Below are 20,966 nucleotides of genomic sequence, written 5' to 3' on the forward strand. Positions count from 1 at the left end.
AACTGAAGCTAAATTAAAGGTTTTTAATGAGGCTGTGCAACAAACAGCCAAGCAATTCTTAAAAACCATAACTTTTTCATCCAAACGAATTCCAAACAGAACCCTAAAATGATTCTTTTCTATTCATTTGATTCTATGATTGACTTGTTTCTCACCGAGGGGAAAAGGGCAGTACACTGTGTGCCTACACAGCATGGAAAGTTTGGGTTTGTATGTATAGTCCTGGGGACAATTCCAGGACCCCGTGAAGGCATAAACAAAAGCAACCATAAGGACACATTACAACACTATAGAATAAGGCACATAGAATAGACAGATCATCAATATTTACATAGGATATGGCTCCACACACACATGCACAAACAGCCAGTTTAAACAATCACAGTATTAAAAAAACACTTGAACAAAACAGCCTACGTTTTTCTACCAGAACTTTTGTTCCTCTTCTCTACCTTCCCGCCTTGTCTTTATCCTTTCCTCTCTCCTCTGCTCCCTTTCATTTCCTCTTAGTTCAACAGTTTGGCAGCCAAGTCAGCCGATTCTGCAATTTGATATGATACAGTAGAATCGCACCAACGTTCTCTGACCACCCCGTAGCTCTTAGACACCCCTAATTATCCAGGAGACCCCGGGATTTAAAACCAGAATGTGCACCTTTTATCCATGATTATCTTAACTCGGTCTGTTGGAGCAGGTCCACAGGCTGCCTTTTGAACATTTTGCATGAAAAGGCAGATTTTTCTTGATTAGCAGGCACTTTCATACGTCGCATAGACAGTGCATTAAGATGGTGGCTCTGGTATAAATCATCAGTTTTTGCTAATCAGTCCAATTAAAATTACAGTTAAAACTGGGGCTCCCAAAACAGCTATGTCTGCAAACAATGTACATGATGAAAAACAATTAAACACATTACAATGAAAAGCACAACAGGGATTCTGATTCAATGCTCCAGAGGCAAGGGAGGATGGCGGGAAGAATCCAGGCATTCTAGATGACCGGAGAGACAGTGGAGAGAAAAACAGACGTTCTAGAACACTTTCTATGACCAGAAAGGTTCTCGAAAGCCTGGTTCAAGAATGTTGAAGGGGCTTCTGTAATGGCCCTTAGAATTCTAAAAACCCTCCTTTCTGGAAGAGGCTAGCAAAGAGTTCTAGAATGCTTGGAGCAGTTCCAAAACATGTAGGATTCTAGAATGTTGGTATTTGCCCTTGGAATTCTAGAACTCTCGTTTGTGGCTGAAATTGGGAAAGAATTCTAGAATGCTTGGAGCAGTTCCAGGAACAGAGGATTCTAAACTGGAGGGGCTTCTGTAATGGCCCTTAGAATTCTAAACCCCCTCCTTTCTGGCAGAGAAGTAGAATGTTGGACAGGCTTTGGTAATTCTAGAACTCTCCATTGTGGCTGAGGCTGTCAGAGAGTTCTAGAGTGTTAAAAGTAATTCCAGAACTCGAAAGGTTCTAGAATTTTGGGCGGTAGTTCCAGAACAAAAGCGAAGCATTAAATAACATCGTAGACATTTCCAGAACATTGAGGCAGGTTCCAGTGTTGCCTTTCATATTGGAACCTTTAACAGAGGCCTCCTCTGTCACTGAAGCTGCCAGGACGATGATGTCACAACTTTTTCTAGAACAAATTGGGCAGTTCCAAATCACAAGGGGAGGCTCCAGAAGGTCTGCCCTAGAACACTGAAGAAAGTTCTAGAACCTGGTACTGTGGGCAAAGCTGTCAGACATGATGATGTTCTTATAGAAGTTGTCGGAGCGCGTGGAGCAGTAACCTTTCACCTTGTCAATCATCTGGCTGACAGGGAGGATGGAGGACGAGGAGGATGAGGAGTTGGGCTCCACCTCTGAGGAGGAAGGGGATGAGGAGACGCACTTGGGGCTGGTCTGGTTGGAGTAACATTTATCTGCATCCAGAGAGCAAAGAAAGGCAGGGATACACAGGATTATGACTTGATTATCATCATCAATCATTCATCTAATTCTGTTTAGGCTGTCCCTCATGGTGAAAAGTTGCTGTCAAACAAACCATGTCAACACTTATCATTTAACATTCAAGTATTAGTGTTACTACAAGGTCACCATCCCAGTATTTCAGCTTTAACTGAGGTGGTATGTTTTAAGACCCACTTTATACATTAACATATAGGAGAGGAATTCATCATTATTTCACAGCACAAAGAGTATATGCCGTATATTGGTACAGATGTGCAACAATATCTAGTAGCACCCATTTAAAACTAAACAATCCAATGTAACATTCATGATGGCCATCTTCAAAATGTGTCATTGGTGAAAACAAAAAAGGGCTTTCATGGTCCTTATGAAACTCCAAATACACACAAGATCATATACGTTGACTTGAAATAAACATTTTGTTTCCAAGATACCTGTGTTCATGTGAAGACTGATGGGTATCTTAATTTTAACTTTAACCACCACTTACAACATGAAAGAAAACCAATGACCAGTGAGGAGGAGGATCGAGTTTGTCACAGTCTGGTTCTCTGTCCCTTCCTCCAGCTGCATTCCTACTTCCTTAGACTCACAAATGACCATTCTCATTCCATCCACCGAATGCCCTCAGAGTCTCCTCTATTCATTCCAGATCCTGCCACTCCCATCTCTCCTGCAATCACCTCATTCCCCTCACCCGAGTTTCCCTGCCCACTCTCCATGTGCCCTAATCAGCCGCTCACCATTGATACCGCTTTATTTCCTTTGTTCCTGGTCAGATTGTTATGTTATGTTTCCATGTGCTTCATACTTTGGCTCGCTTCTGTTTAACAAGTTTACCTGAGATCTGTACCTGGATCCTGTTTCTGCCTGTCTGACCTGTGAGTTTTGAGCTTTTGCCAGTTGTTGGACTGCTCCTTATTGGATTTCGTTGCCTGTTTTTGATTGCTTCTCTGGTTTTGACCCTTGCCTGCCTCGTAATCCCATAAGATTTTGTACATTTTATGCAATAAATCAACTGCACCAGATCTGTCTAAGCTGCCTGCATTTGGGTCCTTCCTCTGTATTCCTGATACCATGCTTGCACAACTGTGACAGAGAGGGAGGTGCAGAATGTGTAGGGGGAACTCCGAGCCAATGGTTACAAGGAGAGGATGAAGAGAATCCCACCACGATTCAAGACCGAAGAGACTCTGCTACCTCAACAGGGACCACCAGTGAGATTCCCTTATGGAACATCTAGCTGGAGTCTTCAAGTCACAGGGAGTCAGTACTTAACACCAACCATTCAACAGCCTAAGATCTGTGCTGTTACAGACCCCCCTGGACAAAAGTATTGCAGTGGTGACTGAATGAACACCAGAAATCAGCTATCTGTGAACATCAGACCAAAACAGGTCACGGCATCGTCTGGGAAGAGGTCAAAAGTAATTGAGCAGGGGTCAGTGGACAGTCAAAGCAAATGAATGAAAATACACCACTTGATGAGGTACAATTAATATGCAATGCATTCTCCATGGGAGAAAAACAGGCTTAACGGGTGCAAAGCGGTTTTTGCTGACCTTCTCTATTGAGTCGCAATTTCCTTTTATTTATTTATTTATATATATATATCTATATATATATATAGATATATATATATAAAAATATATATGGTCACAATGAAGTGTTAACCTCCGACTTTAAGCTTGCCACACAATCTGGTTGTCTTTCTGTGTTTTTTCTCTCTCTTCCAAATAGGGTTGGTTGGGTTGGCGTTCTTCCTTCCCAGGGCCTTGCAATTATAAAGCGTTTCAGAGCCAACGGATAATACAACCAGGCAGAGTGAAGCCACGCTAGGTCATCTCAAGATTCACAACAGGAGCCTCATTTATAAAGGCATATTTGGATTTCATTTTCCACTTGATCCCGAGATCACTTTTCAAACTGCGTGCATACCTTATGTAGAAAGACAACTGCGAATAGTGGTATGTTTGGATATCATTATGCTGCGATGTTCTTTGGATCTTGAATGCTCTCAGCTATTCATGTTATGGGTTTAGCTGGAGATATGTTTTGGTTAAACTTCAGAGAAAAGAATTGGAAGCATAAGGAAAGATGGGTGGTACATAATTAAGATGGAGTGTCTGAGGTATGAGCTTCATGGTTGGCTTCATTGTTCTATTGAGTCTGGCAATGAAAATATTAACGCAAACATTGATACAAAGATAGATAATATTAGCTTTAATTTGCACTGCATTGTACAACAGTATAAGTCCAACAAGTTCAAACTTATGGAATTGGATTTACGGATATATTATTAAACTGGACTTCCTGGATTGTATTTCATCGTCTCACTGAGAAGGAGCAAACTAGAACAGCATGGTTCTTAGATGGGTGCTCTAACAATTGCAACCCAACACCAATGTATTTCTAGAACCACTGCTACTAATATAAGGACACATGGACGTTGATTAATTTATGGAAAGTGTCCTCATAGAACCTTTTGGGGTTTCCTTTTGTCTACAATATTCAGCGTCCCTGAGGACTTTTCAGAACTTTCTTACATTTAATGATTGATTCTGGCTCTTTACAGGTGTTGCAGCTGTGAACTAAGCTCAGGTTTGCAACAGTCATTTTGTCTACTTGATTAAAATGACATTACTATACATTTTGGATGACAAGTTTCTGTGATGTGATTTGGACCAACACTAACAGAGTTTTACTTCTTGGAATTTCCTCATGGAAACTAAGCCAACGCATTTTAGGAAAACTTATATAATTTGGGCCAATTCAAGCACATACTGACGGCGTGCTGGTCCTCTGGTACCATGAAAAAGTTGAGACTTTGTAAAGCAGGCAATAACTTAGCTTGCCTCTGAATCATGCTGTTCAGCCAAAGTCTTTCTTGGCATGAAAAGCCAGCACAATCAGTGCTCTTCATCATTCCTGCTATCTGTGCCTAATTAAGCAGTAAAAGGAATGAATTTGTTCGTGTTGTCTTGTTCAACATACAGCCATGATTTCCAAACTCTCTTCCAAATGGTGTCCCTATGCAGCATGAAGCTACGGGGTCAAGAGATAGTTGCCCGCTGGCGTGGGCCACAGCCACGACCTGGCTCCACACAGTAATGTGCAGCTGGTCCTGTCCAGTAATTCTGACAGAAATGCCCCATGACAGGTTCCCTCTGAAACACAGAGGGGGTATAGGGGATTTTCCCCTGCCATGTCCCCCTCAAATACACACCAGAGTGCACTTCAGGACAGAGATGGAAACCGAAGGAGGAGTTAGGGTTGAACCTGTTTCACAGTAAAGACCTCTGGAAACGTCAGGTCAACCTCTGGTCATGAACTACATGTTCTGCGATGTAGGGATTTTCCGATGTCAAACATCTGGAAACCATACAATGACAGACTGATGCTGGTGCAGAAACTCTGGGACGTTGTTGGCAGACCTCAGACAGAGAAGAGAAAGAATCCCGCATGCAATACATCAGACGTACATTCTGTGTCATGTGTATGTGTATGTACGTAAAACCTTTTGCACTAGGAACGCTGCACCATCATTGGAAAAGCAAACATTTCAGTGAATCGTAAAATTGCATTTAGACCTTAAAGCTGCCCTAATCAATATTTTTTATACTACCAATGAATCAAATGAATGTGCCATCAGAATCAGAAATACTTTACTGATCCCCGGGGGGGGGGGGGGGAATTCGACAATGTGAAAGGAGTCGCTGGTCCTGACAAACCCACAGAGAATTATCTTTATAGTTTCTTGCTCTGATAGCTTCGTTTCCTCACAGGCAGCTGAATGCTCATGTTGCTCTGTGTCTGTTGGCTGTGTAAAGGTGATAATATGTCCCTGCTGTGTTTACAGCTTGCTTCTGCTGCCCCCAAGTGGCACAAAACAAACAAACAAAAACAACTAATGCAGCTTTACGTTTACATTCAGCATATAAGACTTTTTTTTTAAAGAATCTTTTTCAAGTAAATACTGAGATTAATTACCAACTGGATACAACTGGTGGTGCTTACGGTGCTGGTTAGCAGAAAAGCTCATTTATATTATAATTTTTCCCAGTTGACATTGTTTTCGAAGTTGCACCAGGTGTAGCAAGAAATGTCCTGGAGTCCAGATGACAATATCAGACAAAAAAGTCTTCTAACCAAGACACAAACAGAACAACACCAGACAACAACCACATTTCTTGGCAAGAAATGCCATTATTCTTCTTAAACACTGCCCCCTTCTTAGATATAAAATGGAAATAAAGATCAGAGGGTCTGGTACAGATGGCCAGAAAAACAGCCTTTTAGAAAACACAACATGAAGGAGCAGTAAAATGTCTCTACTGGCTCTGCCGTTAAACATGATCCACTCTACAAGGAATGAAAAGCTGGACACTCAAATCTGGATCCTTGTTCCAAAGTCGTGATCTGTTTGTGTTTTTACAAAGTTACATTCAGCCAAATGTTGAGACTGTATAATATCAATGACTTCAGCTTGTCTGGCAGCAGCAGTGACAAAGCTTCATTTATGTGCTGTTAGTTTTACACAATAACTATCCAAGAAAAGCATATTCTGCCTCTTCCACTCAGAACACCCAGAGTGAGGGAACACCTCAGCTATAATGCTGAAATGTTGTTAGACTGTGTTTGCATTTATTTGCAGAATTTCATATTACAGATCACAGTTCATTCATTCATACCGAATACCAGACAAGTTGAATCGTATGGATCCTTTTTTTAGATTTATGTGACTATCAAGAATCAAGAATCAATATCAAGAATTCTATTAATTACTCAACAGTAAAAGGAACTAGAAACGTTATTCATGCCGTTTCTCAGCTCCACAACGACTCCAAAGCTTATGGTGGAACAAGCAGCCAGATTTACTGACATCAACACTCCGACTCTGAACAACAACTGCTAACAGGTCTCAGATCAGTCTGTCCACTGAACACAGAGAGACCAAACTCACCAACCTGCCATCTGACCTCCTTTTACCAGCATGACTAACTAATGTAATCACTGAATTTCAAACTGTGATCCTTCAGTGTTCCTCCGAGGCGGTCCTGTCATCTTCACACCATTACGATCTAATAATGTCTAATAATTGAATTCCTTGCACTACTGTTACTGAAACAGTAATCTCATTACTGTGACACTTTACTAAGTCATGCATTACTGATCAAATACACACCATCAGCCTCTGTTTAAGAAAACGCACTAAAGATCTGAGTCTTCTGAAGTCTCAGAAATCAGCCAACAACAGTTGGATGGTCTGTAATTTTTGGAAGTAAATCTGTGGTTTATGACTTTTACAGTGTGTTCACGCTGGAGAGTCTGAACACAGTGGAGCTTTTGTTTCTGTCAAACCTGTCTGGAAAAGGTAACCTGCTCTTCACATGCATCTCTCATCATTCAGCAGGTCCACATGTGAAGGCTTTGGCTGAGTTACCTGAGTAACAATGTAAGGAATGGCAGAGAGAGTCAGCCAGAGTCTATTTTGATGCTTTGGCTAAGTCTTGATCAAATAACGGGATGCAGAGAAGAATTTAAAAAGGGTGAGCGTCACTGTTGCTTTCAGCGTGTAAAGGATGAGGTGTCGGAGCTCTGATTTCAGATACAGGGTGGCAGGAGGACAAACATCGGCCACGGCAAAAGAGCTGAAACCTTTCTTCAGTCAGACAAGAAGATCCACCACGGAGACAGAGGGTGTGCTGCTTCAGGTACATCCACAATGAAATCATCCAAATAAAACGAATAAAGACCCAAACTCACAAGTATTCTCTGGGTAGACATGAAGCAGCTCACCTGCGTCCAGAGAAGTCAAACAAACTTACAAAGCCGTGTGAGCACAGAGCTGCACACCTGAACACGCATGATTGTTTTGGCAATGGATCGACAATGGAGCTCTATGGCACAGAACAATAATCTACTTCAGGCTACACAAACGAATCCCTGTTAGTCCGACACGTTCAGCTTTAGTTCAGCTTTAGTTTTATATTCGCACACACACACAGCAGCATAAAACCAGCTAACAGAAATAAACCAGATGTGACAGGCTAACACGCATCAGAGGTTACTGAGCACTTCTGACTCCTGACCAGCCTCCCAGACCCACATTAGCTGTACAAGCAGCTCTAAGTGTGTTTATGAGATTACAGCCAAAGTTTAACCACCAGTTTGTTTATTTGGATTCTTGCAGAAGCTCGAAATGTTAGAAAAATGTGCTGCTAGGATTGTGCAGCTACACGTGCGATGAAATATGGAAAGTGACAAGTGCATCCATTCCTGTGGGTCTAGGACACACACACACACACACACACAGATCACTAACTGATATGGTGCAATGCAAAGCCTCAGTTATGTGTGAGGTCCTCAGCTCTGCCACACAAACCACACGTCGAGATTTACAGCAGCGTTCAGCAGCGCTGACGAGCAGATGGCTGTTGACTGTCTCATCGACGCGCTGGAGTAAAGCACGTTTCCCCTCCAGACGCCGTGAGCAACATGACGTTTGGAAGCGGCCACATTCACTCTGACTACTGTTTCATCTTAAATCACCAGATTAGGCTGATTTCTGCGACGTCGTCCAAAACTGAGTCGAACAGCTAAAAGTTAGAAATGTGTTGAGGATGTGACGTGATCACATTTTCAACTCAGTTTGTCCTTTTGCTTCAATTTCTTGGACCTGTTTTGTGGTTGAGGGACAACACTGCATATCACATGGACGTAAAACTATTCTGTATTCGATTTTATGTTTAATAACAACATAATGAATAGCTCAGGAGGTGCCAAGTCTCTTCAGCACTGACGGTCCACAGCCTGCCTTTCATTATTTAACCCCACAGTCTAACAGTCATAACCAAGTGTTTTGAGTTGCCTAAAATCAACGCGCAGATGTTGAATCCAGTAGAAAAATGTTGTGAAGTCTTTGCAGATATGCACAATATGAAAGTTCTGTCTAACATGTTGAAGGAGAAAATAACCTAGATGCCTTTTGTGGAGCAGGTATCAGTATTTTTCTATCATCAGTGGATCCAATGAGTCTGTGGAATATGAACACTGTCTCTAACAAAGCTAGCTGGCTTTCCTCCCCTCAGGAGGTGACGGAGACCAGAACCAGAGCTCACAGAGAGGATCCTGGACTTCATCCATCAGCTACTGGAGGCAGAAAGAGGTCCAACATGTGAACTTTGAAGGTGAAGATAAGTCGGGTGTTGTGTTTACAGTTTGTTTCTGCCCCAACTGGCCAACAAATGTGTTTTTGTAAAAGTAGGAAGTCATTCAGAATTCTACCAAAATAAAAGCCAACAGTCATTCAGGCTAAAATCTATTGAATCACCTGAAGTAAAGGATTTCATTGTGAAGAAGAACTGTTTCATTCAACTCAGCCGAAGGACTCAGAGAGAACGACCGGAGCTTCTTCACTTCACAACCACAGTTCATGATATAATGATGTTTCTGACTGCCTTCACTTCAGTAGTGACTTCACCTGGTTGTTGGTTTGAGTCTAAAACACTGTTGATAGTTATCAGTTGTCATCATTTATCATAGCTTTATATACTGCATATCACAGCAGAAGACACAACTTCAATTGGAGGGAAATAAGAAGGACGTGAGGAGAGACCTCTGACCTGTCATGCGTCCTGTACATTTAAAAATGCAGTAGTTACGTATTGTCATCGGGCAGGAGGCCTCACAGTGTGAAGAGCTGAACTCCCGATCAGACTCTTCTCACCTGGTGACATGAAGCCCTTTAACCTGACTGACTTTCTGCTCGTTAGTAAAAATATGTTGTCATATGTCAAAAACTGATATGTTTTTAATTCAAATTAGCCGGAGCTTCAGCGAATTCAACTCTGCATGATGACTAACGCTCAGAAGCCCAGTGTTCAGCGCTGCACTTGTTTCCTTCGAGGACAGAAGATGAACTAAATCCTTTGCAGCTGTGGAAGTTGGAGAATCATTTGGCATTATGTCTATAACTGGCCAATAAAAGAAACACAAAGGTTTTGAAATGGCCCGTTGGCACTGGGAACAGAAACTGTTGTCATTGACAAATGACTGCTCGTGTGGACCTCACACGGAAACCCTCAAGAAAATTAGCTTAAGATGGATTTTTGAAAGGAAACGAATGAAACATATATGACATCATTTGTGCACAGTTAAAGTCCCACTAAAGTTACCATCACGCGTTCATTTTACTGTCAAAATGTGGTCACAGTACACGTATTAAATTGTTTTATAATTCAAAGGAATTTAAAAGATGCGGGGTTATGATAGGTAAGAGTCTGGGAGGCATCCTGGGGTCGGCCCTGAAGCCTTACATAACCCGACTTCCTATAAGAGCGACTGCCTTTCGTTTCATGTTCCAACAAGAACTCTCAGATCTTTGGCTGCTTTTCCTTTAAAAGTTCCTCTTGTTTCCCACACGACATCTGTTGAGGCCGCCTTCTGGTTTTTATGGTCCAGGACTGTGGAATACCCCCAAACCGAACAGTTGACTGCCTTGATATTTTTAAAAAGAAATGAAAGAGCTTTTATCTTTTTAGGCTGGCTTTAACTCGGGGTGATCCAACTTTGTCAGCTCTTAAATGTTTATCTTTGGTTTTTATATCAGTTTTTCCTGTTGGTTGCTGTTTATTTTCATTTTTGTTTTTGGTCAAACGTTGTTTTTAATCCGTTTCGTGAAGCCTGTTGGGTGCTTTACGATTCAAGTTATTATTATTTCATTTCTCAAAGAAGCGTTTGAAACAGCTCTACCTGACATGGACAAAAAAAGGATGAATTATTATTAGAGATATATCTGTGACTGATCCTGTAACACATCCAAAAGCTTCTGACTGCTGATGAAATAAAGAGGAAACCTCCGGACTTCTGTTTGTCTCTGCCTGCTGAAGGATCTGTGTGGTCCTGCATGGGTCAGTGCTTTCAGGACGTATAAAACTAATCTGCTTAAAGCCTTTTATGGTACAAAGTTTAAAATGCTGTATTGTCTTGTGTAATTTAGGGAACAGATGTTAAATCCCATTATTACAGTGTGTAACATTTGGATTCAGAACACAGTGTTTGACTTCATGTTCCTGTGAGTCAACATCAGCCTCAACATTTGGTGTTAATTTTAATGAGTAAACCAAATTATTACATCAATTACTGCCTTAATGTGAACCACAGCGTTAGCCTGCCTTATTAAAAATACAAACAAATCAAAGTTAAAGTGGCAGATGTTAGCTTGGATGCAGTCGGTCAGGGCGTGCTTGTTTTTGCACCCTGGGGCACTCTGTGTGGGTGGAGTTGTAGTTTTAGTCACGGGTCAATGGGTGGAAATGGACCTCCTCCCACTCAGTGTGTCTCAGGCTGGGAACAAGAAGGTGTGAACTTGTATGACATCACAGTGACCAGCCAATCACAACACACAGTGGCTTCTTTCCCAAAATGTCTGTCAGCAAAGTCGTCGAGTTTGAGAATTTTGCTTTTGTTCTCGTAAAATTAAAATCAAACATAAACGTTGAATTTGGATCTCCAGATCCACTTTGACCACAAACACTTTGGGAAACACATCACATGATGCTGGAAGCAGGAAGTCAATCAGCCAATCAGCTTAAGCTTTACCTCCATCGGTCCTCCACTCTTGCTATTGGTTGGAAGAGCTTTCTACACACCAAACACAGAGGCAGATACATGAAGGTCACATGTGAGGAGATATTACAGAACAAACCTGAAATCATTACATAGAACAAGAATCTAAACCTGAACAGGAATCATGTTTACATCCAGACTCAGGATTCAGTTTAGTGCAGAGGTGGTGAACACCTCGAAGATACAACCTGAATGAATGAATCTATAAACCCGCTTCAACAGTCTAGAAAAAGACGCTGCCTCTAACTGCAGAACCTGCCTGAGAATCATCATGTTTTGAAGAGTCCTTCAGGGTCACAGTGATCCAGTGACCGCTGTCTGTGGATCCCTGCAAACAGGAGCTGGCTTTACTGGAGTTATTGTTCTTAATGATTTAGTTTTTTCAAATGCAACAACCAAAAACAAAGTCAGTCTCAGATTTAGTCTCCAGAGTCTGCATGCAAACGTGATTATTACACGTCAGAGTGTTTTCATGACTCAACTTTTACAGAAAGAAACAGGCTGAAGTGGAACTTCAGGAATAAGAATCATTAAAGCAATAAAAACTGAAGACAAGCGTTTTAAACAAGGAGAAGCCCTCAGCTGCACACCCAGTTTCTCTCTGTGTCTCACTACCTTATCCTCTGTCTTGTGGGATGATTCCTTTTTATTAGCATCTCCTTGCTTTGTGTGTTTTCCTGTGTGTGTGTGTGTGTGTGTGTGTGTGTGTGTGTGTCTCACCTGTGTTGCTGTGTCTCTTGCTGAAGGGGTTGAGCGTGGCTTTAGCTTTGGAGGTCCAGTTGGCGGTGCTGGAGCCGAAGGAGCTGGAGGACAGAGACTTGCCCAGGTTGTCTGAGCTCACCTTCTTGGTGTTGTTGGTGGCCGTCTTACTCCAGTCTATAAACACAACATACGGCTCTCTGACACACATCGCACAACAGCCCAGTAACTTTCCTTCCTTCTTTTTCACCTCTCTGCCCCCCCCACCCTACCTTCCCTCCTCTTTACATCCACCTTCTCTTCACCTTCCACTGCCTCCTTCATTCCCTCCTGCCCCATGTCTTTCAGTCTTTCCACCTTTGTCCTCCATGGAGGAACATGGACGTCAGTAACACAGAACAGATGTGCATACGTTGACTTCACTGCTGGTGTCTGCAGACTGATGGGTTTGAGGAATTAGGGCCCAGTTTCATGTTCATGCTGCAGCTTCAGGACATTTTGGGGCCTCAAATATAAATATTATGCAAACAGACGACAACCTTTGTGGATATTATATCGTTCTGGCAGCAACAACGACAGTCAACAAATCATCGACCTCTAGGATGTGACGTAGTTTACTGTGGAGTTGATTGAATGCAATAAGTGTACATGAATACATTCAGTTTGCATGAACATGAACTCGTGTTTGTTTACGATGATTCTGGGTCTAAAGAGGAAATCCACGACTTTCACACAAAAATCAACTTAACTGGGAAGGTGTGGCACGTAAACGATGCACAAAGGAAGAGCGGCCCGCTTTCTAAATGTCAGCAGTTCAGCACATCCACAGACTAAATGTACCTGGAGGACGTCCTGGTCTTTCAGAGATGACTCCGTTTTATCTTTTTTTTATTAGCTGCAAAGCCGAGCTGACTGAGGTTTTATATTTTAATAAAGTGCTTTTCTCTTTTTTCTGCTGCTGTGGGAATCTGGCAGGAGGCCAGCAGACAGATGGGACAGGACTCCTGTAGAGAGACTGAACTAGCTTCAAGACAAACAGAGAGACAGACAGGCAGACAGACAGACAAATACCTGAGTTGTCCGACAGCCTGAATCGACCACAGCAGAGGTACCTCCTCCACTGCTTCTGGACGTTTTCCTTCAAGGCGCAGTGGAAGATAAATATGAACAGACCTGAAGACAGAGAGACAATCAGTTTGACTGTTTTTACACAGTAAAAGTCTCTTGTATATATATTTTATAAACCTTATTTTTCTCCACAGATACAAACTGGTGCGAATGTTTCATTTGGATTCACTTGATGAACACCATCTGAACAAGTTCATTTAGATCCCGTCGAACTGCTTTAACATCGTTAGCTTCTCTTCCTGACGTCCACATTATGTACTTACAATATTTCAATGAGAGGAAACAAAAACATGTATAACACAACATCATGTTTTATTAACAAAGCTACTAACTTCAGTTCCTCATTTCAGACCTTTTCTAGTTCTCCAGATGTGGCCGCCGATGTGTTTCATGTGGAATCATCTGCACAGCATTGCAGTCAATGCTGCCATTATTTAAAATTTATGGAAAATCTTTATTAAAAATTGGAAACAAAAGCGGCTCTGAACGACTGCCCTGAGGCACACCACACTGCTTTCATCTCAGGATAACAGAATGAATAATAATAATAATAATAATATGCTGTATATTTGCTGTCAGTTGATAACTTTTGATCCACGGTTCAGATCAGAGTCGTCATGATTACCAGTTTCTGACTTGTATATATAGTGTCAGTAGAGAAATTAAAGGAAAAAAAAGAAATTGTTCATTAAAATGTGTCGGTGCCGTGACATCCGAGTTCTGTATCATCAAACGGATGTTTTCTCCCTGTGGAGACCGACTCGTACGACAGGTGTGGACCACTCAGGAACTCTGAACACTTCACTAAAGACTTCTCTTGAATTACTCACACATGCCACTTCACTGAATAAGTCCTCTCTAGTTACCTTGCAGTGAGTTGAAGATGGAGAAGAGGTACATGAAGGCCAGGTTGACGGGCCCCCAGGCGAACAGAGCGAAGCCCCACGTCATACCCAGCAGGAAGGTGAGGCTGATGACGCTCCGCAGGTTTCGTAGAACCTGAATCACAACGGAAGAGAGTGAGCGTCCGTTGACTTCAGTTCTTCTTTATCATCCCTTTTCTTTCTCTTAGGTTTTATATGTGATTCAGTGCTTTGAAAGTTTTCCTTTCCTTTCGTTCCTCTTTCTCTGTAACATGTGAGTCTATTTCAGCCTTGAAATCTGGAGACACAGATTTAAAGAGCATCTTAAGGATTATGTTTCAGTCGGTGGCAACGAAAAGCGAATCAAACGTCAACCTGCAGCATCTTCCAGCGCCTCTCGGCTGGAGGACGGCAGACTTTCTCTCTAGTCTGTTAAAGTCTGCAAGTCAAGTCAGCCACCTGCAGTCCCTTTTGTCTCCTGGCAGTGAATTAAATGTGTCATGTCTTTTTGTGCTCCTCAAGAGACCATCCTGGTTAAATAAAGGTGAAATTTCTGTTCTCATTCTGCTCACGCTAACTGAAGATCTGCGCTGTACTTTAAAGAATACATGTAAAACCTTGCTGGGATAAGGTAAAAGCGACTTTTTCATCATGTGAGGAAGTAAGCTCGAACTCAGACCTCCTCTCGCAGCGTGCGGTTGCTGCGTTTGCCGTTGCGCCCGCAGATCTGCATCATCACCACGATGAACATGGCCACGTTCAGCAGAAACACCAGACAGAAGTAACCGACGCAGGTGGTGTAGAAGACGACTGAATTCTGGATCCAGCAGCTGAGGAGAGAGGACACACGACATCAACATGTGGGACAAACAGCAGAAACAAAGAGTCCTTTTAATGCTTTGATCTAAAAGGACTTCCTGGTCTTGTGAAGGAGACATCGTACTTGATTTGCTTCCTGTTGTTACATCCCTGTAAGCTCGATGAAAGAACTTCAGTGGAGAGATTTTGATGAAGCACTCGCACTGTAGTACCCTTAAATCCTTAAAGGGAACCACTGAGGACAACAAGGTCGTGTCCTCACTACTGCATCTGGGAACACTTTGTTTTTATGACCTGAGGAGGACTTTCAGTTCTGCTATAGCAGAAGAGATTTTTTTGGGCTAAATTGGATATTTTTAAAAACAATAATCTTCAATTTGACTGTTTGTAATCAGTATTGTCCCACTAGATTATATTACTGATAATGTAGAGAAGAGTCTGAAACCATAATGTAGGTCATTTTACGTCCACTCACACTGAACTCGTTCCAGAGCAACAGATAGAAACTAGATGCTGCACCATCTGACTCCAGATCAGATTGGATCAGGGATTTGGCAATTTTGTTTTCATTTGCACAAAACTTGTAAGTGATTATAAAGAGAGCAACAGAGACTAAATGAAACTGCATTTTATACTTGTTTCATGATGCCTTTGAATACGTTGTGCTTCAGTGTAGTTCACTGGAACACCATGGATTTACAAAAATAACAGCTTCTCATATGAAACGACTCCCCTTGATATGTTTGACGGCACACATTAACTACGTCCTCTGTGTTGGGTCCTGTGACGTCGTCTCTCTACTTATTATTATTATTATTATTATTATGTTTCCCATAAAAAGTACATGTTACTTCGTACTTGACTGTATTGTCTCTCTGCATCGACTTATTATTGTAATTGTGTGGTTACTTACAACTCTGAGGATCCCTCTCCTGACTCCCCTTTGCCGTACTCCTGCAGGCCGTAAGAGTTTTTATCCACCGCGACGACGATCCCGACCAATACTGCAGGGAGACCTGCAACACAACACAAAGGTGAACATCACATCTTCCTCTCTGGACTCTTTGTTCCTGCCAAGATTATCGACAAGTCAAATTTATATGGATCTCAATAAAATCCTTTTGATTTCCAGTTTGGCAGCGTGACAGAGTTGAGTTTTTAAATAAATAATAAATAAAGCTGCACATCTCACCATGTTAGAGAAGAAAACTCTCCATCAAACTTTCATTCATTTTAATCCAAACAGGTCAAAGTCACCATGTCCACATTTCTGACACTTCAACTGCTTTCACACGATACATATCAATTTACATTTGAACGGATTATTACTCTTCAACTACTTTCAGAGCTTACACATGAAATACACTGAAATATCAGCTGCTTACAGTGTTCACACTCTTTTCACGTGAACTGTAAACTACTTTTTTTACCATTATTTAACTGCTTTCATCTCTTACTCCTCAACGGACAGTTCAACTACTTTCATCTGATACACTTTAAGTGACAATTCAGCTGAATTGAATTCATTTTTCACTCCTTTAATCTCTTACTCTACAACTGACATTTCTCCTTTTAATGCTGACATTCTGACTTCAAATCCTTTCAGGTCTCAGGTCTTCCCCTTTGAACAACAACAACAACAACAACAACAACAACAACAACAACAACAGCAGCAGCAACAACAACAACAGCAACAACGACAACAGCAACAGCAACAGCAACAGCAACAGCAACAGCAACAACAGCAACAGCAACAGCAACAACAACAGAAAGCTTCTTCAGCTCTTCCATGTGTTCGACACAGTTTTCTCCAGCTGCTCTCAGTGTTTATACTTCAGCTGACATTAACTAACATCGTCTTTCACTTTATATACTTGACAAGTTTCACTAATTTCTTCCAGGACTTCCACTTAAACTGACACTTCCACCTCAACTCTCACTCAGCACTTTGACTCAAATTGTATCTTCAAATGTATTCAGAGCTGAACCACAAAATGACAGCAGCTGGAAATGAGGCCTTTTCTTGTTATTTTAGACATTAGCTTTATGTCATAGTTTAAGCCAAACAACGAGCCACTCACCCCATCCCACGATGCAGAACTTGAGGATGTATCGGCGTATGTAGGTGTTGAAGACTTTGACCAGGGCGATGTACATGTGGATGGACTCCAACCCCATCCAGGTGAAGGAGGTCAGCAGGAAGTAGTGCAGGAAGACGGCCACAGACAGACACAGCCAATCAGTTTCCAGACTGGCTAGCCAGCCGTCTAACAGGAAGACCATGTTCAGGAACAACAAGGACGTGCTGAGGTTCATCAGGATCTTGGAGGGGTAGTCACGCCGTAGTTTTCTATGAGAAGGAAAGAGATGTGGCATGTGGTTACTTGAACTTTGCTGCAGTTTGTGCTCATTTTCAGTTTCACATATTCACAGCCAGCCATCCGAACACATTTCCATCCCATTTAGTAAAGGCTATGTGCGGCCCGGAGAAGCATAACTCCAGCTGAAGAGTCTCCTAGAGTGTGTGTTACTAATTACTAATTTGTGACAGCAAATATGTTCGTGCCTCTTCAATGATGTGTTTTTATCAACATAATAAAACGTTTGTAATGAACATATCTGCAAAGTTACAAAACGATGACTGACAACATATTTAATCAGTTTCCCTAATAAACATCTGTTTCTGTATGGACGACCCAAAGCACTTGGTTACAGCTGCTCTAATCAATATCTTTATATTAAGAATGCATCAAATGACTACATGTGAATGGACTCACTCGAAGGCGATGTAGGTGAGCAGCGTGGCGGCAGAGAAGATGGCGGAGATGCCGCAGCCGATGTAGGTGATGAAGGTCAGAATCTTGTTGTTCTTCGGGTCGATGTGGGGTGAAGCTCCAGAAATGTCCTGGAGACAAAGACGGAGAGACACCAAGTACAATGAGATCATGTCAAGCTCACTTTTTAAAAGGTTTAAAACAGAAGAAGAGAACAAGAGAGAGACGGAGATGGTCGTCCATGAGGACCATTCTGTACTCAACACAGCCAATTATGTTCAACAGCAATCTGAAGGTGACAAAGCTGTCAGACACATGTAGTGTCAGTACAAGTACACTAAATGGACTCTCCACCATTTAACAAACCTGTCATAAATACATCGCAGAAAACAAGCAAACATCACATGTTGCTCATGATGTTTCACAGCTGTTGGCACTAAAGGCCGCATGAATTATTCTGCGTAGCATCTTATCTGTAACGGGTCACTCAACACACTTTTTAGAAACTAAAAAACACCAAACAGGGAGTGAGCTTCAAACTCCAGTTTGGTTTCATGTCAGCGTGTCACAGACAGTCTTACCATGAGGATGCCAAAGTGCGTCAGGTGGTCGCAGAGACAGATGGTTTTGTTGCTGGTGGATTCTTTGGAGGTTCTGCAGCCGTCTCCGTTCCAACCTCCGGCACCATCTAGTGGCAGCGCAGAGGTATTACTGTACATTACAATCACCTCTGTGCCAGGAACAAGTTCAGAAACTACTGAAAATAAACGTTGCTGAAGATGATTTTAACTTGATTTGAGTAAAAGAATGTACACCACCACAACCTCATTTGGATTTTATTGTCGGACATGCTTTGAATTGTTCATTCTGCACAGGAAGAATAAACCTTTCTACATCTGAATAATCATTTTACAGTAAAAATATCCTCTGGGAACTTTCTGAGCAGTGGTTTACAGAGACACATTAAACAAAAATTAATATCAGATGGAACTCAGTATGAGCTGATATTAAAGGACTTGGCTCAAGACCTAAAAAGAAGTGACATCTGTGGGTGAGCTCTTTGACTTTTTAAAGAAAAATGTTAATAACTGTCACTTCCTGGAGAGTCTCTGGTTTTGCGGCCGCCTGATCTCTTGGGTCCCTGAGCCCAGTAGGCCCGTTCAGTGGTCCATCTATGCTTTCATGTACGTTGCCGGCGTGTGTTGCCCTTCTGAAACCAGTATGACAAACGTTTAATTGGCACTGTTTTGTTCTTTTGGACTTGGTCTGGAAGCTGCTTGGTGTTGAACTCGACTTAAGTGTTCTACATAAATGTAAAAGAGGTTGATCTACATGTACATATGGCCCAAACCACCGATAAAAAACCCTTTTTGTTTTTCTCAGAACACTTGAGGGACATTGTTTCTGGTGAAGAGGTGAATGACTCCCTGTAATGAACCTGAAATGTTTACTTACTGTTCATGTTGAAGTCCCAGAACATACAACGTGGATTCAGGTAGGGCTGTCAGGAGAGAAGAAAACAGCCGCTCAGACACAATTTATAATCAGCACTCATCGCAGATATCTTAATTACTAGCAACAATAATGACAATCATTTTTCTTCACTTGGACATTGTTGTGTAAATGAAAAGATTCCCTTTGTAGCCAGAGCCGCAACACAAAAAAGTAAAGCCAGATGTTCACATTTTTATGTGCTCCGTGACCTGTTCTTTGATATCTTAATTCTGTTTCAAAGCCTTCTTCACACTGCCAGGAATTACACTGGTGGGAAACTTCATAAAAATATTACACTGATCCCTCACATGTTGTTTTGAAGTACAAACACTACAATGTGAACCCATGACCACTCAACCAGACCCATGCACACACACTGGACATGCAAACCTGACCTGTTCATCTGTACCTGTTCAGAGAGGTGAGCGATCTCAATCTCCACAGGATCCATCAGGTTAGAGATGGAGAAGTTCCCCACACTGCTGGCCACGACGTAGCTGTTTAAAGAGCGGCCGCCCTGCTCTTTCTGAAAGAAAAACAAAGACCCACTTTTTTCAGGAGTTTATCAAAGTTACTTTCTGGTTTTTAGCTTTATTTGTCCAGATGAAGGCCCAGTTTAGGACATGTTGGACCGTGAGATCTGAGGCAGACTGGACTCACCTGGAACAGGTTTGTGTTGCTGAAGAACATGAAGTTGATCCTGGACAGAGACGATCTGTCGGCGTCGCTCAGGGAGACGCTGGACAGCAGGGAGGCAGGGAGGGTGACCTGAGCTAAAGGGTTAACCCTCTCTGATTCAAAATCAATCTGAGAAGAGAGGAAATGAGAAGAGGAAGGAAGGTAGGAAGGAAAAAGAGAAAGGAAGGAGAGCAGAGGGGACAATCAACATTCAAACTGAATTCAAAGAGATATGTAAAAGCTTTTAAAAACCTTTTGTGAAACCTTTTAACAATAAACAGCAGGGTATCAGCAGTACCCAAGAGGAGGATGCTTCTTGGGTCCTTCAGAAGAAGCTTCCAGGGCCTCTCGGTGTTACCTGTGGGTTGGTGGTGTTTGGAGCTATGAAGGCGCTGAAGGTCGTCCCGTTGAACATGGTGGTGTTGAGGGCCGATATCCCCAAAGCCAGGTGTCTGGAGGTGATGCTGATCGACGGGCCCTCGAACTCGATCTTCAGAATCAACTCATCCACTGCCTTCAGAGCTCTGAGGGGGGAGAAAGAAAGTAAGAATTTAATTAAGCGCAAACAGCACAGTACAGTAGAGCACAGCGCAGTGCAGTAGGGCACAGTGCAGTACAGTAGAGTACAGTGCAGTACAGTAGAGCACAGCTCAGTAGAGTAGAGTACAGTGCAGTACAGTAGTGCACAGGGCAGTACAGTAGAGTACAGTACAGTAGAGCACAGCACAGTACAGTACAGTAGAGCACAGTACAGTACAGTAGAGCACATTGCAGTACAGTAGAGTACAGTGCAGTACAGTAGAGTACAGTACAGTAGAGCACAGCGCAGTGCAGTAGAGTACAGTACAGTACAGTAGAGCATAGTACAGTACAGTAGAGTACAGTACAGTAGAGTAGAGCACAGCGCAGTGCAGTAGAGT

At 42.2% G+C, this 20,966-nt stretch overlaps 1 protein-coding gene across 1 annotated transcript in view; it reads right to left on the reverse strand.

The window, feature by feature from the left end:
* Positions 1 to 1,700: 1,700 nt before the first annotated feature.
* adgrg6 (adhesion G protein-coupled receptor G6) overlaps positions 1,701 to 20,966 on the reverse strand; it is a 72,087-nt gene continuing 52,821 nt past the window's right edge. Inside the window, exons 21-33 of the mRNA XM_070926284.1 lie at positions 20,405 to 20,570; positions 20,029 to 20,175; positions 19,778 to 19,894; positions 19,330 to 19,375; positions 18,456 to 18,562; positions 17,878 to 18,005; positions 17,182 to 17,450; positions 16,014 to 16,116; positions 14,961 to 15,111; positions 14,285 to 14,417; positions 13,362 to 13,463; positions 12,312 to 12,467; positions 1,701 to 1,912 (exon numbers count right to left, since the gene is read on the reverse strand). Of these exons, the coding sequence (XP_070782385.1) occupies positions 1,701 to 1,912; positions 12,312 to 12,467; positions 13,362 to 13,463; positions 14,285 to 14,417; positions 14,961 to 15,111; positions 16,014 to 16,116; positions 17,182 to 17,450; positions 17,878 to 18,005; positions 18,456 to 18,562; positions 19,330 to 19,375; positions 19,778 to 19,894; positions 20,029 to 20,175; positions 20,405 to 20,570 (1,837 nt within the window). The remainder of the gene's footprint in view (positions 1,913 to 12,311; positions 12,468 to 13,361; positions 13,464 to 14,284; positions 14,418 to 14,960; positions 15,112 to 16,013; positions 16,117 to 17,181; positions 17,451 to 17,877; positions 18,006 to 18,455; positions 18,563 to 19,329; positions 19,376 to 19,777; positions 19,895 to 20,028; positions 20,176 to 20,404; positions 20,571 to 20,966) is intronic.

This window comes from Enoplosus armatus, chromosome 19 (assembly GCF_043641665.1).
Source record: "Enoplosus armatus isolate fEnoArm2 chromosome 19, fEnoArm2.hap1, whole genome shotgun sequence".
In the NCBI taxonomy this organism is placed as follows: domain Eukaryota; kingdom Metazoa; phylum Chordata; class Actinopteri; order Centrarchiformes; family Enoplosidae; genus Enoplosus; species Enoplosus armatus.